Below are 21,350 nucleotides of genomic sequence, written 5' to 3'. Positions count from 1 at the left end.
CCCTGCTGTCTGTTCCCTGTCTGCCATACGTTACCGACGGAGACTAGCTGTGGCAAATCATTGATCTCCTCCTCCCGTTCCAGCGTTGTTGTTTTAGGCATTTCTTTAGTGGTAGTTCTGTGGTAACTGTGATTTTTCAGATAAATATTCAGAAGACATTTTCGGTTAGTGATTTATTTATTTTTCTTTGAGAACCGTTAACGATCCCTCTGTCATTTAAACATTCACCCGCCTAATTCAAACCCGTTATCTGTTGTTTTCTCAGTTTTATTGGTTCACAGTGATGTTTCTTGTCCCGCCCCCAGCTCCAACAGGCCATTCAGGAGTCTCCAGTGATCCTGATGCCCAATCACAGGAGTTATGTGGACTTCCTGGTTCTGTCCTACATCCTGTTCACCTATGACCTGCCCATCCCCGTTATAGCTGCTGGAATCCGCAAGTATCTATTAATTCATCCTGTTTCTGTGTTTTGGTCGACTTAAAAAATAAAACTGGAACGACCATAGAGCCACACTTCAGATAACAAATGTCTAACTTTACCTGTCGGTCTTTCTGTCTTCCCCTGCATACGTCCGTCCGTCCTTCTCCCCCTCTGTAGCTCTGATGGACATGAAGATGGTGGGAGAGATCCTGCGTCGTTCTGGGGCGTTCTTCATTAGGAGGGCCATCGGGTCCGACAAGCTGTACTGGGCTGTCCTATCTGAGTATGTCAAAACCATTGTCAGGGTACGTGTCCACACAAATATTTATATTACACTGCTGTATGTACCAAACACTCAGTCTGTCATGGAAAGAGGTGTTCCTAATGTTTTCTACACTGTGTATATATTATGTGTTGGTGTGTATCCCAAATAGCTATTTAGTGCACTATTTTAGACCAGAGCCCTATGGAACCCTATTCCCTATATAGTAGGGAATAGGGTATGCAGACAGGGTATGCTCCTGTAGAGTTGTAACTAGTGTCTTCTCTCTCTCTCTCCTCAGACAGGGTATGCTCCTGTAGAGTTGTAACTAGTGTCTTCTCTCTCTCTCCTCAGACAGGGTATGCTCCTATAGAGTTGTAACTAGTGTCTTCTCTCTCCCTCTCCTCAGACAGGGTATGCTCCTGTAGAGTTGTAACTAGTGTCTTCTCTCTCTCTCTCCTCAGACAGGGTATGCTCCTGTAGAGTTGTAACTAGTGTCCTCTCTCTCTCCTCAGACAGGGTATGCTCCTGTAGAGTTGTAACTAGTGTCCTCTCTCTCTCCTCAGACAGGGTATGCTCCTGTAGAGTTGTAACTAGTGTCTTCTCTCTCTCTCTCCTCAGACAGGGTATGCTCCTGTAGAGTTGTAACTAGGTTATTCTCTCTCTCCTCAGACAGGGTATGCTCCTATAGAGTTGTATCTAGTGTCCTCGCTCTCTCCTCAGACAGGGTATGCTCCTGTAAAGTTGTAACTAGGTTATTCTCTCTCAGACAGGGTATGCTCCTGTAGAGTTGTAACTAGGTTATTCTCTCTCTCCTCAGACAGGGTATGCTCCTATAGAGTTGTATCTAGTGTCCTCTCTCTCTCCTCAGACAGGGTATGCTCCTGTAAAGTTGTAACTAGGTTATTCTCTCTCTCCTCAGACAGGGTATGCTCCTGTAGAGTTGTAACTAGTGTATTCTCTCTCTCTCCTCAGACAGGGTATGCTCCTGTAGAGTTCTATGTGGAGGGTCTGAGGAGCAGGACTCTCAAGTCCCTCACACCCAAGTTAGGTGAATGGGGGTGTGTGCTCGCACGTCTGTCTGTCTGTGGCTATCAAACACGTCCTGTTCCCCTGTCTGTCTGGCTAATTAACATGTCCTGTTACCTGTCTGTCTGGCTGGCTAACATGTCCTGTTCCCCTGTCTGTCTGGCTGACTAATTAACATGTCCTGTTACCTGTCTGTCTGGCTGGCTAATTAACATGTCCTGTTACCTGTCTGGCTGGCTGGCTATTTAACATGTCCTGTTACCTGTCTGTCTGGCTGGCTAATTAACATGTCCTGTTACCTGTCTGGCTAATTAACATGTCCTGTTTGCCTGTCTGCCTGTCTGGCTAATTAACATGTCCTGTTACCTGTCTGTTTGGCTGGCTAATTAACATGTCCTATTACCTGTCTGTCTGGCTGGCCAATTAACATGTCCTGTTACCTGTCTGGCTGGCTGGCTAATTAACATGTCCTGTTACCTGTCTGTCCCTGCAGGTATGATGCACATGGTCCTGGAGCCGTTCTTTAAAGGGGAGGTGTATGACATCACGCTGGTCCCCATCAGTATCAGCTATGACAGGGTCCTGGAGGAGTCTCTACTGGCACATGAACTACTGGGGGTCCCCAAGCCCAGAGAGACCACCATGGTATGACCCATACACCCCCCTATATTCACTGAGAGTGGTACGACCCAACCACACCCCCGTGTTCACTAAGAGGGGTACGACCTGTTAATTTCTGAACAAACAAACTGACAACTAGAAAAAGCTCAAACCAAGTTTATTCACCCACTGGGTCGTACAGCTGCAAGGACCAGGTATGATTACACAATAACATATAAATATAACCTCCTAATAGTCTGGGTCAACTCCTTACACATCTACACAGCTAATACATCTCTGTTGCAAAGCAGGAATTGGGCCCCTCTGTGTGTGAGAGGACCGTAGTAGCAGGGTCGTTGGTGGGCCCCTCTGTGTGAGAGAGGACCGTAGTAGCGGGGTCGTTGGGGTGGGCCCCCCTGTGTGAGAGAGGACCGTAGTAGCGGGGTTGTTGGTGGGCCCCCCTTCCCGCAGGTTTCCTGTGACATAATCTGCTGACTTGACCTGGAGCTGAATTCCCCCCTCCTCCCTAGTTCTGCAGCTGACCCCCTAGTTCTGCAGCTGACCCCCTCCTCCCTAGTTCTGCAGCTGACCCCCTCCTCCCTAGTTCTGCAGCTGACCCCCTAGTTCTGCAGCTGACCCCCTCCTCCCTAATTCTACAGCTGACCCCCTAGTTCTACAGCTGACCCCCTCCCTAGTTCTACTGCCCTTCGCCTCCTTCCTTAGAAACAGGGAACAGAGTGTGAACTTCTCCATTGTCTGACTCGGTAACTGTTCTGTACACCACGTTCCTATCCACCCTTCATTGACCCCATTGACCCTTATACACGTAATCATTAAGTTTTAGTATGGTAACATCAATGAGTGCTTTTCACGCTAGAATCCAACAGTCCCTTCTTTTTGAATAGTAGCTCTAAACTGTTAGACAGGATATAACCTATGAAATGACTCGTAAACAGGATATAACCTATGAAATGACTCGTAAACAGGATATAACCTATGAAATGACTTGTAAACAGGATATAACCTATGAAATGACTTGTAAACAGGATATAACCTATGAAATGACTTGTAAACAGGATATAACCTATGAAATGACTTGTAAACAGGATATAACCTATGAAATGACTTGTAAACAGGATATAACCTATGAAATGACTCGTAAACAGGATATAACCTATGAAATGACTCGTAAACAGGATATAACCTATGAAATGACTTGTAAACAGGATATAACCTATGAAATGACTTGTAAACAGGATATAACCTATGAAATGACTCGTAAACAGGATATAACCTATGAAATGACTTGTAAACAGGATATAACCTATGAAATGACTTGTAAACAGGATATAACCTATGAAATGACTTGTAAACAGGATATAACCTATGAAATGACTTGTAAACAGGATATAACCTATGAAATTACTTAGGGTGACGTCTTTCGGATGGGTTGTTAAACGGGTGTCCTGACTCTCTGAGGTCATTAAAGATCCCATGGCACTTATCGTAAGAGTAGGGGTGTTAACCCCGGTGTCCTGGCTAAATTCCCAATCTGGCCCTCAAACCATCACGGTCACCTAATAATCCCCAGCTTACAATTGGCTCATTCATCCCCCTCCTCTCCCCTGTAACTATTCCCCAGGTCGTTGCTGCAAATGAGAACGTGTTCTCAGTCAACTGACCTGATAAAATAACGGATAAATAAATAAAAAAAACACCTTTTGAGACTGACCCCTGACCTATGGTATAAAGGCCTCACACTTCTCATCGCCCTCCTATCTGCCCTGTTGGACAGCTGGAGCAAACAAATTCCTGGAGTATACAACTTCCTCTTCCTCCTTCTGGTTCCTGAGAGAGTGATCGCAAAAGACTTGAACAGAACAAGAAAACACAAAACAAGCCCCTCCCCTTCTGAGTCTAGGGAGTACAGTGAATCTCTCTGGCTAGGCAGGCGGTGTTATCGTCCCAGACGGAGTCCACAACCTTTAGGACTCCCACACATCTCCCGGTCGTCTTGTCAGTAGGGAGTCCACGTCGTTGCACCTTGCCTCAGTCCATTGTTAATTACCCAGACTCATACACAGACTTCTATTTGAGGAAAAAGCGTCCCATTCCTACTCGAGTGAATATTATGATGCAAAACAGGGAATATAATGACATTAAACAGAGATAATATAATGACATTAAACAGTATAAATATAACAGATGCTATAAAGAGATAAAATAATGACATAAAACAGAGATAATATAATGACATTAAACAGTATAAATATAACAGAGATAATATAATGACATAACAGTATAAATATAATGACATAAAACAGTATAAATATAATGATATAAATCAGTATAAATATAACATGCTATAAAGAGATAAAATAATGACATAAAACAGAGATAATATAATGGTATAAAACAGTGAAGCTATAACAGAGATAATATAATGACGTAAAACAGTGAAGCTATCGGACAGTGTTATTGGGCAATAGTTCACCATCTACAATATTAGGTCTATCATATGCCTCCTATCTCACCCTTATGGGAACAGTCTGTCTCAGAGATACCCTTTTGTACTTTGCCTCTGGCCCCAAATACATTTGCACATAGATCATTCCCTCTAACCCATAGCACCTGAATCACTGCTGCTAGGCCACTTTATATAGTTAAATGTTTTATGTAACTAGTTTTAAACATACTAAAATGTGCTCAAGTCAATAAGTCCGTTTCCAACACACCCAACCACACCCCTATATTCACTGAGAGTGGTACCACCCAACCACACCCCTATATTCACTGAGAGTGGTACCACCCAACCACACCCCTATATTCACTGAGAGTGGTACCACCCAACCACACCCCTATATTCACTGAGAGTGGTACCACCCAACCACACCCCTATATTCACTGAGAGTGGTACCACCCAACCACACCCCTATATTCAGAGTGGTACCACCCAACCTCACCCCTATATTCAGAGTGGTACCACCCAACCACACCCCTATATTCAGAGTGGTACCACCCAACCACACCCCTATATTCAGAGTGGTACCACCCAACCACACCCCTATATTCACTGAGGTACCACCCAACCACACCCCTATATTCACTGAGAGTGGTACCACCCAACCACACCCCTATATTCACTGAGAGTGGTACCACCCAACCACACCCCTATATTCACTGAGAGTGGTACCACCCAACCACACCCCTATATTCACTGAGAGTGGTACCACCCAACCACACCCCTATATTCAGAGTGGTACCACCCAACCACACCCCTATATTCAGAGTGGTACCACCCAACCACACCCCTATATTCAGAGTGGTACCACCCAACCACACCCCTATATTCACTGAGAGTGGTACCACCCAACCACACGCTTGTATTCACATGCTCTCTCTCCCTCTACCCCCCCCTCTCTCCCTCCCTCTACCCCCTCTACTCTCTACTCCCCCCCCCCCCCCTCTCTCTCCCTCCTCTCCCCCCCCCCCCCCTCTCCCTCTACCTCCCCTCTCCCCCATAGGGCCTACTAAAGGCTAGGAGGGTACTGGAGGAGGACTATGGCAGTATGCACGTGTACTTCGGCATGCCTCTGTCAGTCCGACAGCTGACGAAGGGGAGGGTGGACCGCTGTGAATACAACCTCCTACCCAGGTACACAACCAGCACTGTCCGTCGTCTGGTCTCATGTTGGTCTTCAGAACAAAACCAACTCTTTCCTTCTGCTCATACAGTTGACGTCAGAGGTTTACATACACCTGAGACAAATACATTTAAACTCAGTTTCTCACAATTCCTGACATTTAATCTTAGTAAAAATTCCCTGTCTTAGGTCAGTTAGGATCACCACTTTATTTTAAGAATGTGAAATGTCAGAATGATAGTAGAGAGAATTATTAATGTCAGCTTTTTATTTCTTTCATCACATTCCCAGTGGGTCAGAAGTTTACATACACTCAATTAGTATTTGGTAGCATTGCCTTTAAATTGTTTAACTTTGGTCAAACGTTTCGGGTAGCCTTCCACAAGCTTCCCACAATAAGTTGGGTGAATTTTGTCCCATTCCTCCTGACAGAGCTGGTGTAACTGAGTCAGAAGTGTAGGCCTCCTTGCTCGCACACGCTTTTTCAGTTCTGCCCACAAATGTTCTATAGGATTGAGGTCAGCGCTTTGTGATGGCCACTCCAATACCTTCACTTTGTTGTCCTTGAGCCATTTTGCCACAACTTTGGAAGTATGCTTGGGGTCATTGTCCATTTGGAAGACCCATTTGCGACCAAGCTTTAACTTCCTGACTGATGTCTTGATGTTGCTTCAATATATCCACATAATTTTCCTACCTCATGATGCCATCTATTTTGTGAAGTGCACCAGTCCCTCCTGCAGCAAAGCACCCCCACAACATCATGCTGCCACCCCTGTGCTTCACAGTTGGGATGGTGTTCTTCGGCTTGTAAGCCTCCCCCTTTTTCCTCCAAACATAACAATGGTCATTATGGCCAAACAGTTTTATTTTTGTTTCATCAGACCAGAGGATCTGGCTTTTCTATGGAGGTTTTGGAGCAGTGGCTTCTTCCTTGCTGAGCGGCCTTTCAGATTATGTCGATACAGGACTCGTTTTACTGTGGATATAGATACTTTTGTACCTGTTTCCTCCAGCATCTTCACAAGGTCCTTTGCTGTTGTTCTGGGATTGATTTGTACTTTTCGCACCAAAGTCCGTTCGTCTCTAGGAGACAGAACGCGTCTCCTTCCTGAGCGGTATGACGGCTGCGTGGTCCCATGGTGTTTATACTTGCGTACTATTGTTTGTACAGATGAACGTGGTACCTTCAGGTGTTTGGAAATTGCTCCCAAGGATGAACCAGACTTGTGGAGGTCTACAAAAAAAATCCTGGGGTCTTGGCTGATTTCTTTTGATTTTCCCATGATGTCAACCAAAGAGGCACTGAGTTTGAAGGTAGGCCTTGAAATACATCCACAGTTACACGTCCAATTGACTCAAATGATGTCAGTTAGCCTATCAGAAGCTTCTAAAGCCATGACATAATTTTCTGGAATTTTCCAAGCTGTTTAAAGGCACAGTCAACTTAGTGTATGTAAACTTCTGACTCAGTGGAATAGTGATCCAGATAATTCTAAGTTAAATAATCTGTCTGTAAACAATTGCTCAGAAAAATGACTTGTGTCATGCACAAAGTATATGTCCTAACCGGTTTGCCAAAACTATAGTTTGTTAACAAGACATTTGTGGAGTGGTTGAAAAACGTGCTTTAATGGCTCCAACCTAAGTACGTAAACTTGCGACTTCAACTGTCTCTCCCTCAGAGACCTTCCCCAGAGGCCCAGTGTAGAGACCCAGGAGTGTGTGAGCTGGCTCGCCCAGCAGGTGATACGTGTCCAGGAACAGAGCTCCATCCTCAGCCCCTGGTCTCTCATGGCCTGCCTGGTGCTCCAGGACCATCAGAACACAGACCCAGGTACACAGCTGAGTAAGAGGAGCTGGACCATCTGTATCCCAGCAGTCATTACTCTCATTAACAAAAGATTATGTTTATTTGTTATTATTTTATGCTTCACGGTATTACCAGCAGGAGAGGAACGAGAGAAGGGTCTCTCCTGGGAGCTGCTCACCCAGAGGACACTGTGGCTCAAGGGACTGGCGATCAGCTTCGGAGCCCGCCTGGACTGGCCTGGTTGGTTGATTCTTCCACGGACAGACAGATGCTGATTTCTAGATGGTTTCTGAAACAATAGTAAACCTTAGGTCCTGCTGCTGTCTATGGTCACATATGTCCAGCCCCGTTCAGCAGGTAGAGGGGTTTAGTGTGAGCTGTTCCAACAGGCTGATCAGGCCATGTGGATTCTGTCTCAGTAATACAGGAACACACATCCAAGGACTGCTGATCTAGGATCAGGTTCCCACCCCCCCCAGAACATTCAGTATTTTACTCTGATCCAGTCTAGATGGTACAGTATGGTACACTTAGAAATGAGACACACACACCTGGAATTGTCCTCAGCGCAGTGTGCTGTGTTTCTCTGTCCTCTACAGAACAGCCACCTGAAAACCAGGTAATGGCATCCAGCATGGCTTTGCACCGCTCTGTGATTCGCTGTCACCAAGGCCGTGTCACACTGCTGGAGGAGGAGGGGCCTGTGGGGGCTGGGCCTTTCACAACAGAGGAGGGTGTGGTCAGGCGGGCGCGGGCGGTGCTTATGGTTGCGGCCTATAGGAACCAGGCGCTGCATGTGTTCATACGTCCGGCCATGCTGGCTCTGGCCATACACACAACACGCAGCTCACAGAGAGGTGAGTTAGACACGCAGCTCACAGAGAGGTGAGTTAGACACGCAGCTCACAGAGAGGTGAGTTAGACACGCAGCTCACAGAGAGGTGAGTTAGACACGCAGCTCACAGAGAGGTGAGTTAGACACGCAGCTCACAGAGAGGTGAGTTAGACACGCAGCTCGCAGAGAGGTGAGTTAGACACGCAGCTCACAGAGAGGTGAGTTAGACACGCAGCTCACAGAGAGGTGAGTTAGACACGCAACACGCAGAGAGGTGAGTTAGACACGCAGCTCACAGAGAGGTGAGTTAGACACGCAGCTCACAGAGAGGTGAGTTAGACACGCAGCTCACAGAGAGGTGAGTTAGACACGCAGCTCACAGAGAGGTGAGTTAGACACGCAGCTCGCAGAGAGGTGAGTTAGACACGCAGCTCACAGAGAGGTGAGTTAGACACGCAGCTCACAGAGAGGTGAGTTAGACACGCAACACGCAGCTCACAGAGAGGTGAGTTAGACACGCAACACGCAGCTCACAGAGAGGTGAGTTAGACACGCAACACGCAGCTCACAGAGAGGTGAGTTAGACACGCAGCTCACAGAGAGGTGAGTTAGACACGCAACACGCAGCTCACAGAGAGGTGAGTTAGACACGCAACACGCAGCTCACAGAGAGGTGAGTTAGACACGCAGCTCGCAGAGAGGTGAGTTAGACACGCAGCTCGCAGAGAGGTGAGTTAGACACGCAGCTCACAGAGAGGTGAGTTAGACACGCAGCTCACAGAGAGGTGAGTTAGACACGCAGCTCACAGAGAGGTGAGTTAGACACGCAGCTCACAGAGAGGTGAGTTAGACACGCAGCTCACAGAGAGGTGAGTTAGACACGCAGCTCACAGAGAGGTGAGTTAGACACGCAGCTCGCAGAGAGGTGAGTTAGACACGCAGCTCGCAGAGAGGTGAGTTAGACACGCAGCTCGCAGAGAGGTGAGTTAGACACGCAGCTCGCAGAGAGGTGAGTTAGACACGCAGCTCGCAGAGAGGTGAGTTAGACACGCAGCTCGCAGAGAGGTGAGTTAGACACGCAGCTCGCAGAGAGGTGAGTTAGACACGCAGCTCGCAGAGAGGTGAGTTAGACACGCAGCTCGCAGAGAGGTGAGTTAGACACGCAGCTCGCAGAGAGGTGAGTTAGACACGCAGCTCGCAGAGAGGTGAGTTAGACACGCAGCTCGCAGAGAGGTGAGTTAGACACGCAGCTCGCAGAGAGGTGAGTTAGACACGCAGCTCGCAGAGAGGTGAGTTAGACACGCAGCTCGCAGAGAGGTGAGTTAGACACGCAGCTCGCAGAGAGGTGAGTTAGACACGCAGCTCGCAGAGAGGTGAGTTAGACACGCAGCTCGCAGAGAGGTGAGTTAGACACGCAGCTCGCAGAGAGGTGAGTTAGACACGCAGCTCGCAGAGAGGTGAGTTAGACACGCAGCTCGCAGAGAGGTGAGTTAGACACGCAGCTCGCAGAGAGGTGAGTTAGACACGCAGCTCGCAGAGAGGTGAGTTAGACACGCAGCTCGCAGAGAGGTGAGTTAGACACGCAGCTCGCAGAGAGGTGAGTTAGACACGCAGCTCGCAGAGAGGTGAGTTAGACACGCAGCTCGCAGAGAGGTGAGTTAGACACGCAGCTCGCAGAGAGGTGAGTTAGACACGCAGCTCGCAGAGAGGTGAGTTAGACACGCAGCTCGCAGAGAGGTGAGTTAGACACGCAGCTCGCAGAGAGGTGAGTTAGACACGCAGCTCGCAGAGAGGTGAGTTAGACACGCAGCTCGCAGAGAGGTGAGTTAGACACGCAGCTCGCAGAGAGGTGAGTTAGACACGCAGCTCGCAGAGAGGTGAGTTAGACACGCAGCTCGCAGAGAGGTGAGTTAGACACGCAGCTCGCAGAGAGGTGAGTTAGACACGCAGCTCGCAGAGAGGTGAGTTAGACACGCAGCTCGCAGAGAGGTGAGTTAGACACGCAGCTCGCAGAGAGGTGAGTTAGACACGCAGCTCGCAGAGAGGTGAGTTAGACACGCAGCTCGCAGAGAGGTGAGTTAGACACGCAGCTCGCAGAGAGGTGAGTTAGACACGCAGCTCGCAGAGAGGTGAGTTAGACACGCAGCTCGCAGAGAGGTGAGTTAGACACGCAGCTCGCAGAGAGGTGAGTTAGACACGCAGCTCGCAGAGAGGTGAGTTAGACACGCAGCTCGCAGAGAGGTGAGTTAGACACGCAGCTCGCAGAGAGGTGAGTTAGACACGCAGCTCGCAGAGAGGTGAGTTAGACACGCAGCTCGCAGAGAGGTGAGTTAGACACGCAGCTCGCAGAGAGGTGAGTTAGACACGCAGCTCGCAGAGAGGTGAGTTAGACACGCAGCTCGCAGAGAGGTGAGTTAGACACGCAGCTCGCAGAGAGGTGAGTTAGACACGCAGCTCGCAGAGAGGTGAGTTAGACACGCAGCTCGCAGAGAGGTGAGTTAGACACGCAGCTCGCAGAGAGGTGAGTTAGACACGCAGCTCGCAGAGAGGTGAGTTAGACACGCAGCTCGCAGAGAGGTGAGTTAGACACGCAGCTCGCAGAGAGGTGAGTTAGACACGCAGCTCGCAGAGAGGTGAGTTAGACACGCAGCTCGCAGAGAGGTGAGTTAGACACGCAGCTCGCAGAGAGGTGAGTTAGACACGCAGCTCGCAGAGAGGTGAGTTAGACACGCAGCTCGCAGAGAGGTGAGTTAGACACGCAGCTCGCAGAGAGGTGAGTTAGACACGCAACACGCAGAGAGGTGAGTTAGACACGCAGCTCGCAGAGAGGTGAGTTAGACACGCAGCTCGCAGAGAGGTGAGTTAGACACGCAGCTCGCAGAGAGGTGAGTTAGACACGCAGCTCGCAGAGAGGTGAGTTAGACACGCAACACGCAGCTCGCAGAGAGGTGAGTTAGACACGCAACACGCAGCTCACAGAGAGGTGAGTTAGACACGCAACACGCAGCTCACAGAGAGGTGAGTTAGACACGCAGCTCACAGAGAGGTGAGTTAGACACGCAACACGCAGCTCACAGAGAGGTGAGTTAGACACGCAGCTCAGAGAGGTGAGTTAGACACGCAGCTCGCAGAGGTGAGTTAGACACGCAGCTCGCAGAGAGGTGAGTTAGACACGCAGCTCGCAGAGAGGTGAGTTAGACACGCAGCTCGCAGAGAGGTGAGTTAGACACGCAGCTCGCAGAGAGGTGAGTTAGACACGCAGCTCGCAGAGAGGTGAGTTAGACACGCAGCTCGCAGAGAGGTGAGTTAGACACGCAGCTCGCAGAGAGGTGAGTTAGACACGCAACACGCAGCTCGCAGAGAGGTGAGTTAGACACGCAACACGCAGCTCGCAGAGAGGTGAGTTAGACACGCAGCTCACAGAGAGGTGAGTTAGACACGCAGCTCACAGAGAGGTGAGTTAGACACGCAGCTCACAGAGAGGTGAGTTAGACACGCAGCTCACAGAGAGGTGAGTTAGACACGCAGCTCACAGAGAGGTGAGTTAGACACGCAGCTCACAGAGAGGTGAGTTAGACACGCAACACGCAGCTCACAGAGAGGTGAGTTAGACACGCAACACGCAGCTCACAGAGAGGTGAGTTAGACACGCAGCTCACAGAGAGGTGAGTTAGACACGCAGCTCGCAGAGAGGTGAGTTAGACACGCAGCTCGCAGAGAGGTGAGTTAGACACGCAGCTCGCAGAGAGGTGAGTTCGACACGCAGCTCGCAGAGAGGTGAGTTAGACACGCAGCTCGCAGAGAGGTGAGTTAGACACGCAGCTCGCAGAGAGGTGAGTTAGACACGCAGCTCGCAGAGAGGTGAGTTAGACACGCAGCTCGCAGAGAGGTGAGTTAGACACGCAGCTCGCAGAGAGGTGAGTTAGACACGCAGCTCGCAGAGAGGTGAGTTAGACACGCAGCTCGCAGAGAGGTGAGTTAGACACGCAGCTCGCAGAGAGGTGAGTTAGACACGCAGCTCGCAGAGAGGTGAGTTAGACACGCAGCTCGCAGAGAGGTGAGTTAGACACGCAGCTCGCAGAGAGGTGAGTTAGACACGCAGCTCGCAGAGAGGTGAGTTAGACACGCAGCTCGCAGAGAGGTGAGTTAGACACACTCCTCTCCATTTGTAGCTGGTTCCTGTCTGTCTCACCATGTCTCTCTGTGTCTCCAGAGGACATATATAGCTACTTCAGGTTCCTCCTGGACCTCTTCTCCAACGACTTCATCTTCATCACTGGCAGATCCTCACAGGTAGGTCTTCACCCGTAACAGAGAATTGTGATACGTTGTGGGTAAATTGTGACTGATCTATATCTGCCCGCCCCTGTGTCTGCCTGTGTGTCCTGAAGGACTTTGAGGAGGCATGTTCGTTACTCAGGAAATGTGGAGCAGTCCAGACCAGTCAACAGGAAGTGACATCACCAGAGGAGGGTCAGAGGACTACCTCCTTCCTGCGAGCCCTGCTACAGCCCTTCATAGATGCCTACCAGGTATGCGGAGGACTTAACGTGCGTTTCAAATAGCACCCTATTACAGGCAGGCAGGCAGGCAGGCAGGCAGGCAGGCAGACAGACAGACAGACAGACAGACAGACAGACAGACAGGCAGAAATCTAGTGCACTGTGAAGGGAGTACGGTACCACTTACAAATGCACTAGACACTGATCTCAGGTCTAATCTTAACCCCGATCCCAAGTCCGTTTCAAATACCCTCCACTGAAGGTTGTGTGTGTGTGTGTGTTCAGGTGGTGTTCAGTCACCTGTGTTTGGAGGATGTTGAGGTGTTCACAGAGAGACAGATGGTTCCTGCTGTCCGCAGCCTGGCCACCAAGCTCCTCTTATCGGGTAACTGACACACGCCTGTCCTCTCTCTCTCTCTCTCCCCTGACACACGCCTGTCCTCTCTCTCTCTCTCCCCTGACACACGCCTGTCCTCTCTCTCTATCTCTCTCTATCTCTATCTCTATATCATCTATATATATCTATCTAGTGGAAAGCCTTCCCAGAAGAGTGGAGGCTGTTATAGCAGCAATGTTCCAACATCTAGTGGAAAGCCTTCCCAGAAGAGTGGAGGCTGTTATAGCAGCAATGTTACAACATCTAGTGGAAAGCCTTCCCAGAAGAGTGGAGGCTGTTATAGCAGCAATGTTCCTACATCTAGTGGAAAGCCTTCCCAGAAGAGTGGAGGCTGTTATAGCAGCAATGTTCCATCATCTAGTGGACAGCCTTCCCAGAAGAGTGAAGGCTGTTATAGCAGCAATGTTCCAACATCTAGTGGAAAGCCTTCCCAGAAGAGTGGAGGCTGTTATAGCAGCAATGTTCCAACATCTAGTGGAAAGCCTTCCCAGAAGAGTGGAGGCTGTTATAGCAGCAATGTTCCTACATCTAGTGGAAAGCCTTCCCAGAAGAGTGGAGGCTGTTATAGCAGCAATGTTCCTACATCTAGTGGAAAGTCTTCCCAGAAGAGTGGAGGCTGTTATAGCAGCAATGTTCCTACATCTAGTGGAAAGCCTTCCCCAGAAGAGTGGAGGCTGTTATAGCAGCAATGTTCCTACATCTAGTGGAAAGCCTTCCCAGAAGAGTGGAGGCTGTTATAGCAGCAATGTTCCAACATCTAGTGGAAAGCCTTCCCCAGAAGAGTGGAGGCTGTTATAGCAGCAATGTTCCTACATCTAGTGGAAAGCCTTCCCAGAAGAGTGGAGGCTGTTATAGCAGCAATGTTCCAACATCTAGTGGAAAGCCTTCCCAGAAGAGTGGAGGCTGTTATAGCAGCAATGTTCCTACATCTAGTGGAAAGCCTTCCCCAGAAGAGTGGAGGCTGTTATAGCAGCAATGTTCCAACATCTAGCGGAAAGCCTTCCCAGAAGAGTGGAGGCTGTTATAGCAGCAATGTTCCTACATCTAGTGGAAAGCCTTCCCAGAAGAGTGGAGGCTGTTATATCAGCAATGTTCCAACATCTAGTGGAAAGCCTTCCCAGAAGAGTGGAGGCTGTTATAGCAGCAATGTTCCTACATCTAGTGGAAAGCCTTCCCAGAAGAGTGGAGGCTGTTATATCAGCAATGTTCCAACATCTAGTGGAAAGCCTTCCCAGAAGAGTGGAGGCTGTTATAGCAGCAATGTTCCAACATCTAGTGGAAAGCCTTCCCAGAAGAGTGGAGGCTGTTATAGCAGCAATGTTCCTACATCTAGTGGAAAGCCTTCCCAGAAGAGTGGAGGCTGTTATATCAGCAATGTTCCAACATCTAGTGGAAAGCCTTCCCAGAAGAGTGGAGGCTGTTATAGCAGCAATGTTCCAACATCTAGTGGAAAGCCTTCCCCAGAAGAGTGGAGGCTGTTATAGCAGCAATGTTCCTACATCTAGTGGAAAGCCTTCCCAGAAGAGTGGAGGCTGTTATAGCAGCAATGTTCCAACATCTAGTGGAAAGCCTTCCCAGAAGAGTGGAGGCTGTTATAGCAGCAATGTTCCTACATCTAGTGGAAAGCCTTCCCCAGAAGAGTGGAGGCTGTTATAGCAGCAATGTTCCAACATCTAGTGGAAAGCCTTCCCAGAAGAGTGGAGGCTGTTATAGCAGCAATGTTCCTACATCTAGTGGAAAGCCTTCCCAGAAGAGTGGAGGCTGTTATATCAGCAATGTTCCAACATCTAGTGGAAAGCCTTCCCAGAAGAGTGGAGGATGTTATAGCAGCAATGTTCCAACATCTAGTGGAAAGCCTTCCCAGAAGAGTGGAGGCTGTTATAGCAGCAATGTTCCTACATCTAGTGGAAAGCCTTCCCAGAAGAGTGGAGGCTGTTATAGCAGCAATGTTCCAACATCTAGTGGAAAGCCTTCCCAGAAGAGTGGAGGCTGTTATAGCAGCAATGTTCCAACATCTAGTGGAAAGCCTTCCCAGAAGAGTGGAGGCTGTTATAGCAGCAATGTTCCAACATCTAGTGGAAAGCCTTCCCAGAAGAGTGGAGGCTGTTATAGCAGCAATGTTCCAACATCTAGTGGAAAGCCTTCCCAGAAGAGTGGAGGCTGTTATAGCAGCAATGTTCCAACATCTAGTGGAAAACCTTCCCAGAAGAGTGGAGGCTGTTATAGCAGCAATGTTCCAACATCTAGTGGAAAGCCTTCCCAGAAGAGTGGAGGCTGTTATAGCAGCAATGTTCCTACATCTAGTGGAAAGCCTTCCCAGAAGAGTGGAGGCTGTTATAGCAGCAATGTTCCAACATCTAGTGGAAAGCCTTCCCAGAAGAGTGGCTGTTATAGCAGCAATGTTCCAACATCTAGTGGAAAGCCTTCCCAGAAGAGTGGAGGCTGTTATAGCAGCAATGTTCCAACATCTAGTGGAAAGCCTTCCCAGAAGAGTGGAGGCTGTTATAGCAACAATGTTCCAACATCTAGTGGAAAGCCTTCCCAGAAGAGTGGAGGCTGTTATAGCAACAATGTTCCAACATCTAGTGGAAAGCCTTCCCAGAAGAGTGGAGGCTGTTATAGCAGCAATGTTCCAACATCTAGTGGAAAGCCTTCCCAGAAGAGTGGAGGCTGTTATAGCAGCAATGTTCCAACATCTAGTGGAAAGCCTTCCCAGAAGAGTGGAGGCTGTTATAGCAGCAATGTTCCAACATCTAGTGGAAAGCCTTCCCAGAAGAGTGGAGGCTGTTATAGCAGCAATGTTCCAACATCTAGTGGAAAGCCTTCCCAGAAGAGTGGAGGCTGTTATAGCAGCAATGTTCCAACATCTAGTGGAAAGCCTTCCCAGAAGAGTGGAGGCTGTTATAGCAGCAATGTTCCAACATCTAGTGGAAAGCCTTCCCAGAAGAGTGGAGGCTGTTATAGCAGCAATGTTCCTACATCTAGTGGAAAACCTTCCCCAGAAGAGTGGAGGCTGTTATAGCAGCAATGTTCCTACATCTAGTGGAAAGCCTTCCCAGAAGAGTGGAGGCTGTTATAGCAGCAATGTTCCAACATCTAGTGGAAAGCCTTCCCAGAAGAGTGGAGGCTGTTATAGCAGCAATGTTCCAACATCTAGTGGAAAGCCTTCCCAGAAGAGTGGAGGCTGTTATAGCAGCAATGTTCCAACATCTAGTGGAAAGCCTTCCCAGAAGAGTGGAGGCTGTTATAGCAGCAATGTTCCTACATCTAGTGGAAAGCCTTCCCAGAAGAGTGGAGGCTGTTATAGCAGCAATGTTCCTACATCTAGTGGAAAGCCTTCCCAGAAGAGTGAAGGCTGTTATAGCAGCAATGTTCCAACATCTAGTGGAAAGCCTTCCCAGAAGAGTGGAGGCTGTTATAGCAGCAATGTTCCAACATCTAGTGGAAAGCCTTCCCAGAAGAGTGGAGGCTGTTATAGCAGCAATGTTCCTACATCTAGTGGAAAACCTTCCCCAGAAGAGTGGAGGCTGTTATAGCAGCAATGTTCCTACATCTAGTGGAAAGCCTTCCCAGAAGAGTGGAGGCTGTTATAGCAGCAATGTTCCAACATCTAGTGGAAAGCCTTCCCAGAAGAGTGGAGGCTGTTATAGCAGCAATGTTCCTACATCTAGTGAAAAGCCTTCCCAGAAGAGTGGAGGCTGTTATAGCAGCAATGTTCCAACATCTAGTGGAAAGCCTTCCCAGAAGAGTGGCTGTTATAGCAGCAATGTTCCAACATCTAGTGGAAAGCCTTCCCAGAAGAGTGGAGGCTGTTATAGCAGCAATGTTCCAACATCTAGTGGAAAGCCTTCCCAGAAGAGTGGAGGCTGTTATAGCAACAATGTTCCAACATCTAGTGGAAAGCCTTCCCAGAAGAGTGGAGGCTGTTATAGCAACAATGTTCCAACATCTAGTGGAAAGCCTTCCCAGAAGAGTGGAGGCTGTTATAGCAGCAATGTTCCAACATCTAGTGGAAAGCCTTCCCAGAAGAGTGGAGGCTGTTATAGCAGCAATGTTCCAACATCTAGTGGAAAGCCTTCCCAGAAGAGTGGAGGCTGTTATAGCAGCAATGTTCCAACATCTAGTGGAAAGCCTTCCCAGAAGAGTGGAGGCTGTTATAGCAGCAATGTTCCAACATCTAGTGGAAAGCCTTCCCAGAAGAGTGGAGGCTGTTATAGCAGCAATGTTCCTACATCTAGTGGAAAGCCTTCCCAGAAGAGTGGAGGCTGTTATAGCAGCAATGTTCCTACATCTAGTGGAAAGCCTTCCCAGAAGAGTGAAGGCTGTTATAGCAGCAATGTTCCAACATCTAGTGGAAAGCCTTCCCAGAAGAGTGGAGGCTGTTATAGCAGCAATGTTCCAACATCTAGTGGAAAGCCTTCCCAGAAGAGTGGAGGCTGTTATAGCAGCAATGTTCCTACATCTAGTGGAAAACCTTCCCCAGAAGAGTGGAGGCTGTTATAGCAGCAATGTTCCTACATCTAGTGGAAAGCCTTCCCAGAAGAGTGGAGGCTGTTATAGCAGCAATGTTCCAACATCTAGTGGAAAGCCTTCCCAGAAGAGTGGAGGCTGTTATAGCAGCAATGTTCCAACATCTAGTGGAAAGCCTTCCCAGAAGAGTGGAGGCTGTTATAGCAGCAATGTTCCTACATCTAGTGGAAAGCCTTCCCAGAAGAGTGGAGGCTGTTATAGCAGCAATGTTCCAACATCTAGTGGAAAGCCTTCCCAGAAGAGTGGAGGCTGTTATAGCAGCAATGTTCCAACATCTAGTGGAAAGCCTTCCCAGAAGAGTGGAGGCTGTTATAGCAGCAATGTTCCAACATCTAGTGGAAAGCCTTCCCAGAAGAGTGGAGGCTGTTATAGCAGCAATGTTCCTACATCTAGTGGAAAGCCTTCCCAGAAGAGTGGAGGCTGTTATAGCAGCAATGTTCCTACATCTAGTGGAAAGCCTTCCCAGAAGAGTGAAGGCTGTTATAGCAGCAATGTTCCAACATCTAGTGGAAAGCCTTCCCAGAAGAGTGGAGGCTGTTATAGCAGCAATGTTCCAACATCTAGTGGAAAGCCTTCCCAGAAGAGTGGAGGCTGTTATAGCAGCAATGTTCCTACATCTAGTGGAAAACCTTCCCCAGAAGAGTGGAGGCTGTTATAGCAGCAATGTTCCTACATCTAGTGGAAAGCCTTCCCAGAAGAGTGGAGGCTGTTATAGCAGCAATGTTCCAACATCTAGTGGAAAGCCTTCCCAGAAGAGTGGAGGCTGTTATAGCAGCAATGTTCCAACATCTAGTGGAAAGCCTTCCCAGAAGAGTGGAGGCTGTTATAGCAGCAATGTTCCTACATCTAGTGAAAAGCCTTCCCAGAAGAGTGGAGGCTGTTATAGCAGCAATGTTCCAACATCTAGTGGAAAGCCTTCCCAGAAGAGTGGCTGTTATAGCAGCAATGTTCCAACATCTAGTGGAAAGCCTTCCCAGAAGAGTGGAGGCTGTTATAGCAGCAATGTTCCAACATCTAGTGGAAAGCCTTCCCAGAAGAGTGGAGGCTGTTATAGCAACAATGTTCCAACATCTAGTGGAAAGCCTTCCCAGAAGAGTGGAGGCTGTTATAGCAACAATGTTCCAACATCTAGTGGAAAGCCTTCCCAGAAGAGTGGAGGCTGTTATAGCAGCAATGTTCCAACATCTAGTGGAAAGCCTTCCCAGAAGAGTGGAGGCTGTTATAGCAGCAATGTTCCAACATCTAGTGGAAAGCCTTCCCAGAAGAGTGGAGGCTGTTATAGCAGCAATGTTCCAACATCTAGTGGAAAGCCTTCCCAGAAGAGTGGAGGCTGTTATAGCAGCAATGTTCCAACATCTAGTGGAAAGCCTTCCCAGAAGAGTGGAGGCTGTTATAGCAGCAATGTTCCTACATCTAGTGGAAAGCCTTCCCAGAAGAGTGGAGGCTGTTATAGCAGCAATGTTCCTACATCTAGTGGAAAGCCTTCCCAGAAGAGTGAAGGCTGTTATAGCAGCAATGTTCCAACATCTAGTGGAAAGCCTTCCCAGAAGAGTGGAGGCTGTTATAGCAGCAATGTTCCTACATCTAGTGGAAAACCTTCCCCAGAAGAGTGGAGGCTGTTATAGCAGCAATGTTCCTACATCTAGTGGAAAGCCTTCCCAGAAGAGTGGAGGCTGTTATAGCAGCAATGTTCCAACATCTAGTGGAAAGCCTTCCCAGAAGAGTGGAGGCTGTTATAGCAGCAATGTTCCAACATCTAGTGGAAAGCCTTCCCAGAAGAGTGGAGGCTGTTATAGCAGCAATGTTCCAACATCTAGTGGAAAGCCTTCCCTGAAGAGTGGAGGCTGTTATAGCAGCAATGTTCCAACATCTAGTGGAAAGCCTTCCCAGAAGAGTGGAGGCTGTTATAGCAGCAATGTTCCAACATCTAGTGGAAAGCCTTCCCAGAAGAGTGGAGGCTGTTATAGCAGCAATGTTCCAACATCTAGTGGAAAGCCTTCCCAGAAGAGTGGAGGCTGTTATAGCAGCAATGTTCCAACATCTAGTGGAAAGCCTTCCCAGAAGAGTGGAGGCTGTTATAGCAGCAATGTTCCTACATCTAGTGGAAAGCCTTCCCAGAAGAGTGGAGGCTGTTATAGCAGCAATGTTCCAACATCTAGTGGAAAGCCTTCCCAGAAGAGTGGAGGCTGTTATAGCAGCAATGTTCCAACATCTGGTGGAAAGCCTTCCCAGAAGAGTGGAGGCTGTTATAGCAGCAATGTTCCAACATCTGGTGGAAAGCCTTCCCAGAAGAGTGGAGGCTGTTATAGCAGCAATGTTCCAACATCTAGTGGAAAGCCTTCCCAGAAGAGTGGAGGCTGTTATAGCAGCAATGTTCCAACATCTAGTGAAAGCCTTCCCAGAAGAGTGGAGGAAGCTGTAGATGTGTTCTATGCGTGTAATTTCTATGCTTCCCGTTCTCGTTTTTTTTGAGTCGTTTGCTTTCGTTTTTGCACTCCAGCTTCAAACACCTGAAAATACTATATTTAGGGGTTCTGGAGAATATATTTTAGACAGTTTAGATGGTAGAATTATTCTCTACGCTTGTTTTGGCGCATAAACTGAAAACAAACTATAAGAATTTTATTAACAGTCAATGGCAGATCTATTTCTGCACCTTTCACCTTCGCATGGTAGCAGCCAGTCCACAAGGTGGGGCGGTGTCCCTCTTCCATTCAGCCAGTCCACAAGGTGTCCCTCTTCCAATCAGCCAGTCCACAAGGTGTCCCTCTTCCAATCAGCCAGTCCACAAGGTGTCCCTCTTCCATTCAGCCAGTCCACAAGGTGTCCCTCTTCCAATCAGTCAGTCCACAAGGTGTCCCTCTTCCAATCAGCCAGTCCACAAGGTGTCCCTCTTCCAATCAGCCAGTCCACAAGGTGGGGCGGTGTCCCTCTTCCATTCAGCCAGTCCACGAGGTGGGGCGGTGTCCCTCTTCCATTCAGCCAGTCCACGAGGTGGGGCGGTGTCCCTCTTCCATTCAGCCAGTCCACAAGGTGTCCCTCTTCCATTCAGCCAGTCCACAAGGTGTCCCTCTTCCATTCAGCCAGTCCACAAGGTGTCCCTCTTCCAATCAGCCAGTCCACAAGGTGGGGCGGTGTCCCTCTTCCATTCAGCCAGTCCACGAGGTGGGGCGGTGTCCCTCTTCCATTCAGCCAGTCCACAAGGTGTCCCTCTTCCATTCAGCCAGTCCACAAGGTGTCCCTCTTCCATTCAGCCAGTCCACAAGGTGTCCCTCTTCCATTCAGCCAGTCCACACGGTGTCCCTCTTCCATTCAGC

General features: G+C 48.7%; 1 protein-coding gene across 7 annotated transcripts in view; it reads left to right on the top strand.

The window, feature by feature from the left end:
- The window catches only part of gnpat2 (glyceronephosphate O-acyltransferase 2), a 42,177-nt gene that overhangs the window by 17,345 nt on the left and 3,482 nt on the right, over window positions 1-21,350 (top strand). Inside the window, exons 4-14 of one of the 7 annotated variants that reach the window (XM_036976432.2) lie at window positions 306-435; window positions 599-726; window positions 1,659-1,734; window positions 2,206-2,357; window positions 5,837-5,967; window positions 7,642-7,793; window positions 7,905-8,009; window positions 8,369-8,626; window positions 12,818-12,897; window positions 12,996-13,136; window positions 13,392-13,491. In XM_036976432.2, coding sequence (XP_036832327.2) covers window positions 306-435; window positions 599-726; window positions 1,659-1,734; window positions 2,206-2,357; window positions 5,837-5,967; window positions 7,642-7,793; window positions 7,905-8,009; window positions 8,369-8,626; window positions 12,818-12,897; window positions 12,996-13,136; window positions 13,392-13,491 — 1,453 coding nt within the window. Of the gene's footprint in view, window positions 1-305; window positions 440-598; window positions 727-1,658; window positions 1,745-2,205; window positions 2,358-5,836; window positions 5,968-7,641; window positions 7,794-7,904; window positions 8,010-8,368; window positions 8,627-12,817; window positions 12,898-12,995; window positions 13,137-13,391; window positions 13,492-21,350 lie in introns of all 7 variants that reach the window. The other 6 variants (XM_036976434.2, XM_090233329.1, XM_090233328.1 and 3 more) reach the window with 6 other exon arrangements.

Source organism: Oncorhynchus mykiss, chromosome 4 (assembly GCF_057628025.1).
Source record: "Oncorhynchus mykiss isolate SJ-2025 chromosome 4, ASM5762802v1, whole genome shotgun sequence".
In the NCBI taxonomy this organism is placed as follows: domain Eukaryota; kingdom Metazoa; phylum Chordata; class Actinopteri; order Salmoniformes; family Salmonidae; genus Oncorhynchus; species Oncorhynchus mykiss.
Note: the sequence above shows the minus strand (reverse complement) of the source record. Positions and strands in the feature narration are given on the sequence as shown.